Source organism: Nanorana parkeri, unplaced genomic scaffold, assembly GCF_000935625.1.
Source record: "Nanorana parkeri isolate BGI_ZX_2015 unplaced genomic scaffold, ASM93562v1 scaffold711, whole genome shotgun sequence".
In the NCBI taxonomy this organism is placed as follows: domain Eukaryota; kingdom Metazoa; phylum Chordata; class Amphibia; order Anura; family Dicroglossidae; genus Nanorana; species Nanorana parkeri.
Genome location: NW_017306979.1, coordinates 363,531 through 369,211, shown reverse-complemented (window position 1 = coordinate 369,211; position 5,681 = coordinate 363,531). Strand labels below are relative to the sequence as shown.

Below are 5,681 nucleotides of genomic sequence, written 5' to 3'. Positions count from 1 at the left end.
ACCTTAATATGCATATTATGCTACGGTGGTTCTGTCTATCACCTTAATTTTCTAGATGGAGTATGGGGTTTACCTGGCTGCCCTGGCTTTTTTTTTCCAGAAGATGGATTCCCTTCTTGTTATCCCATTGATCCCTGTAGGGGATCTTTAATGTCCAGTAGATCCCTGTAAGGGATTTCCAATGTCTAGTAGCAATGCGAGTTTTGTCAGATATAGGCATATTCTCTCAAGGGAAGACAGCTCCCATTCCTGTCACTGCTCATTCTACCAAAGTAGTAGATGTATCCCAGGGGTGTAGAATTCCTATCGCCCGACGCCTGGGTAGTTTTTTTTATATCTACATTTTGCCCAGTTTCGGGCAAGCAGGGCTAAATGTACAGCGGGCCGCCACTCATTTTGTACAAGTGTGTAGTTCAGGATGGAGAGTGGGGAGCAGAGCAGAGAATGTCGGTTCTCTGGTCTGCTCTGTGTTAGCACTGAGACAGGAACGCTGTACTCGCAGCCTTCCCATCTCAGCTGTCACAGCAGTTCAAGCACAATGCTGTGCTCAAACTCATGTATTGGAGGTGACAGGTTTAATAAAAAGAACCTGTCTCCTCCAAATGCTATTACACAGGGGCTTACCTTTATTGCCATCACAGAGGAGCCAAGTGGGGTAAAAAATAAAATGAAAAATGAAAAAGAAATCATTAAAATAAAAAGGGATAAAGTAAAAAATAATCAAATAAAAAAAATAAAGTAAAAGATAAGAAATAGAAAAAAATCAGAAAAACCCCTAACCCTGCCGCCCCTGCCATCTGCATGTGAGTAAACGCATGCATAGGGCATTGTGTGTGCGTGCGCTGAGTGCCCCATTTCACTGTGTGCCATAATGTGGTAGCTGGGCAGCAGCGCTCTCCAACACGCACAATGTGCATTAAAGGGTAGGTTCACGTTTCATAGTAATTTGGCAGAATAGAATTACCTGCTCAAATCTGGCCCCCTCTCCGTCCTGTTCCCCGCTATATTTGCCTTTTTGCGAACAGTCTTTCCCTTCCACCGATACGGGTGTACTATCTGTACCCCATACTGCTGTCCAGTGCAGCACTGCGCCATGGATTTTGAATTTCACTTGCAAATTGCGAGCACTCAGTCAGCACGGTTACCTGACCACACTGACTAATGAGAAGCATTTCTTGGCATGGTTATCCTGAGTTTTTCAGCAGCAGACACCTGTCTCCCGGGTTCAAAGAATTTCACCTGATGGATGTCATTACATCGGGCTATGCCAATTTCTTTTTTACAATTTTTAGGAACTGTGCAGCATGAAACTTATGCAAGGTTTGCAGGGGTATAGCTACTAGGTGGAGCTGTGCCTTTGATTTCTAGTGTCCAACCTCCTAGAAGTCGGATGCTGTCTCCAATGACCTACTGAAGAAAAGTACTTTTACAGTTAGTACACAGTAATTTTAGACCACTTCAAGAAAGGACATGCAATATAATTTTGTCTTCACATATGAAAAGTACCATCTTGCAATATTTTCTGACCCTTCAATGTTTTATACTTGATCTGACAAACTGAAATACTTACCCTTGTGGAAAATGGCTATTTCAAATCGTATTATGACATAGTAGTTGCAGGTGTTAATGCTAAAAGATATTCTGTTTTGAGCACCTGTTTTCATCTACAGTGGTTATAAAATGTTTACACACCCCTGTAAAAAAAATGTCATGCTTTTGAGACTATATATATCAGACCAAGATAAATCACTTCAGAATAGTTTCACCTTTTATTGTGATCTATAATCTGTACAATTTTTAATTTTAAAAAAACAAACAAATGTGGGGAAAAAAAGAAATATAATGTGGCTGCATATGTGTGCACACCCTCTTTTATAATTAGCGATGTCCAGTGTTCAAAATTAACCAATCTCATTCAAACTGATATTAAATCGTATTCAGTACACACCTGACATTAAGCCCATTCAAAGTTCAGCTGTTCTAGTTAGATTTTTCTGACATTTAGGCTTCATTCACACTGCTAAGAGACGGCCTGTACAGATCCGTGCGGCGTGCACGACCATATCGGGAAGGACAGGTGCTGCGTGTGATTGTACACAGCAAAACAAACGACAAACGCACTCAACAATTTGTTACCAGTTATACAGTAAGGTGCACACGAAATGGGCTTTGAACAGTAGAAAGGCATCATGGCAACCTCTGTCATTGTCCTTAGTGGTGAGACAAGTTGTTTTACATGCTGGTTTGTGAGTGTGCCATGATGCCTTTCTACTGTGATCGTACACAGCAGCCCGTTCTTCTCTATGGGAGTATGCGGCCGTACGCTCACCCAAGCTGCACATTCGTGCAGGTGTCTGTGCTGGGGCACAAACACGATCCATCCTGTCTGCGTACGAGTACGGACACCCGCACGGATGTGCAGCTCTGGTGAAAGTACGGCCGCGTACTCCCATAGAGACAAACAGGCTGCTGCGTACAATCACACGCAGCACCTGTCCTTCCCAATATGGCCGGGCACAGATCTGTACGGGCCGGCTCTTAGCAGTGTGAATGAGGCCTTACTCTCTAACAGCAAAAGCTATGGTCTGCAAAGAGCTTACAAAGCATCAAAGAGATCTCATTGTTAGAAGTTATCCGTCAGGAGAAGGGTACAAAAAATGTTCAAGGCATTAGATATACCATGGAACACAGTGAAGATGGCCATCAACAAGTAGAGAAAATATGGCACAACAGTGACGTTACCAAGAACTGGATGTTCCTCTAAATTTTGGTGAAAAAAAAGAAAAGTGGAGGCTTCCAAGAGACCTACAGCAACATTTAAAGGAGCTGAAGGAACTTCTGGCAAGTACTGCTTGTGTACTACATGTGACCACAATCTCCCACATTGTTCATATGTCTGGGATGTGGGGTAGAGTGGCAAGACGGAAACCTTTTCTTACTAAGAAAATAATTCAAGCTTGGCTACGTTTTGCAGAAGCATGTGGGAAAATGTGTTCGTTTGATGAAACCAAGACTTTTGGCCATTAATTCACATTTGGTGCATAAACAACACTGCACATTACATAAGCAACATTATCAAAAGAACACCATACCAACAGTGAAGCATGGTGGTGGCAGCATTATGCGTTAGGGCTGTTTTTCTTCAGTTGGAACTGGGGCTTTTAATCAAGGTGGGGGAACTTCTAAACAGTTCCAAATATCAGTCAATTTTAGCACAAAACCTTTAGCCCACTGATAAAAATCTGAAGATGAAGAGGAATTTCACTTTTCGACATGGCAACAACACAAAGCATACCTCTAAATCCAGAAACTAATAACTTCACCAGAAGATAAAATATTTTAGGGATGTACCGATATATTGGCTGCTGAAACATATCGGCCGAAAGTGCAATTTTTTTGGCCGATACAGCGGCGCATCCCTGCTTTCTCTCCTCCCCGCTGGGCGCTGCTCTGTGCTCAGCTGGGAGGAGGGAAACTGTCACAGGTGGCAGAGCACTACAAGCAGCCTCCTGTCCCAGATCAGAGGAGAGCAGTGTGGACGGAGACAGCGCTGTCACAGAAGGCTGAGCTCCACTTGCTCAGCCTTCTGTGACAGCGTGACAGGAAGGAGAGCGAGGTACAAACACTCAGCAATCAGTGATGGCTGAATGTTTGTAAATAATTGAGGACAGAGTATGTTTACTATATCCTCAATTATGAATTAATAGGAAGTGATCTACATCACCTCCTGTTCATTCATAATTAAAAATTAATAAATAAAAATACATATTAAAATGTAAACGTTTATAAAAAATAAGAATAAAATATTTTAAAAATTTGAGAAAGTTAAAATAAAAAACATTTTTGGTTTCGGCCTGACGTTTTTTTTATTTCGGTTTCAAAATTTTCATTTCAGTGCACCTCTAAAATGTTTGGAATGGGCCAGCCAAACCCCGTACCTGAATCCATTTGAAAATCTGTGGGGTGATCTGAAGAGGGCTGTGCACGCGAGATGCCTTCCCAGTCTGACAGATTTGGAGCTCTTTTGCAAGGAAAAATGGGCAAAGATTCCCAAGGCAAAAATGTGCCATGCTGGTAGACTCCTACCCAAAAAACTGAATTCTGTCCTAAAATCAAAATGTGCTTCAACAACGTATTTGTTTAAGGGTGTGCATATATATGCAACAACGTTATTATAAGTTTGTATTTTTTTTCCCCATACAATATCAGCCAAATACACTGTCTAGTTTTACAGGTAGGTGACTAGAGGGAGAAAAGGCCCGCATATGTAAGCATGGACATTTGTGTAACTTTTGTTGCAACCACTTCACTTGGTGAGGGTGATCATAAATGATACTAGATATTTTAAGCAATTATTTCTCTCTGCAGAATGAAGATGATGTTACTTATACAGCACAGCGCCTAATGAATATTCTGAAGATATGTGCTGGATTGGTTCCTGGTATTTCTTCACTTTATATGGGTTCAGTGATGAAAAGTTTTTAACACAGTTAAAAAAAGCTAAAGGTATAAATTAACATGAATGACATTGTGTTGTTTGTATTAAGGCCCATTTTATATTTTGCACTAAATATATTGTCTTCTGCACTGTGGGTGAGTTAGAGTTGACAAGACAGAATATCGGCCAAGTGTTTTTGGAGCACTACAGTATTGGAGTGACTTCCCACCATGTCAGTAGTTTGTATGTCTTACTGATGTTTGTTTTTTATCAATCAAAATCATGCTAATAAAATCTGCCGCCAGTTAACTGGCCCAATGATTTTGCAGTAGCAAAGCCATCTTGTTACCATCTAGGGCAGCGGTTGGTCAACCTTTGCACTCCAGCTGTTCTAGGACTACGAATGCCATGAGACATTGTAAGACTCTGACAGCCACAGGTATGACTCCCAGAGGCATGATAGGATTTGTAGCTTCACCACAGCTGGAGTGCTGACTCTAACAGCAGTCACTTCAGCAGAAAACCAATAAAATTGTATTCACGTTAGGAAGTCAGAATAAGCAAAGTCTAGTTACTTTGCTAAATGCAGACTGAAACATATGTCTTTAAATTGAAGGGCAATGAGTACATGATAAAAATGTCTGCTTTTAACCTCTTGCCGTCTACACGCGCAAAAATTACAATTGCGCTACACATGTTACATATCGTGAGAGCAATAATTTTAGGGCCATCAATCACTGACATCACTAAACTGATGAGCGGTAACAGCTTTTAAAGCGTTGCCTATGGCCAATTTTGGGTATTATCGTTTTTTGAGGTTTCGCGCGCGCACGCAATTTTAAGGCTTGATATGTTTAGTGTCTTTTTACCCGACGTGACCCCATCTTTTATATTTTACCAAAAAATTGGGTAATAATAAATGTTTTATCATTTAATATAGGGGAAACTATTTTTTTTTTAATTTCTGTAATTTTTCCTTAATATAGTAAAAAAATAAAACCCCCAGTGGTGAATAAATACCACCAAAAGAAAGCTCTATCTGTCCCCAAAAAAGGGTATAAAATTCATTTCAGTACAGCGCTGCATGACGGAATAAATGTCAGTCAAAGTACCGCAGCGCTGAATACTGAAAAATGGCCTGGATGGGAAGGGGGTTTAACACCGCGGATGTCAACTGGTTAAATGCTTCTGTAATTTATGGCATACAATCCCCTTGAGTAACCTGAACATTTGACTCAGATGT

The 5,681-nt window shown here is 40.9% G+C and overlaps 1 protein-coding gene across 1 annotated transcript in view; it reads left to right on the top strand.

The window, feature by feature from the left end:
• Window positions 1–4,488, top strand: part of CENPM (centromere protein M) — a 23,224-nt gene extending 18,736 nt beyond the window's left edge. Inside the window, exon 6 of the mRNA XM_018563921.1 lies at window positions 4,369–4,488. Coding sequence (XP_018419423.1) covers window positions 4,369–4,485 — 117 coding nt within the window. The 3' untranslated portion in view covers window positions 4,486–4,488. The remainder of the gene's footprint in view (window positions 1–4,368) is intronic.
• The last annotated feature ends 1,193 nt before the right edge of the window (window positions 4,489–5,681 follow it).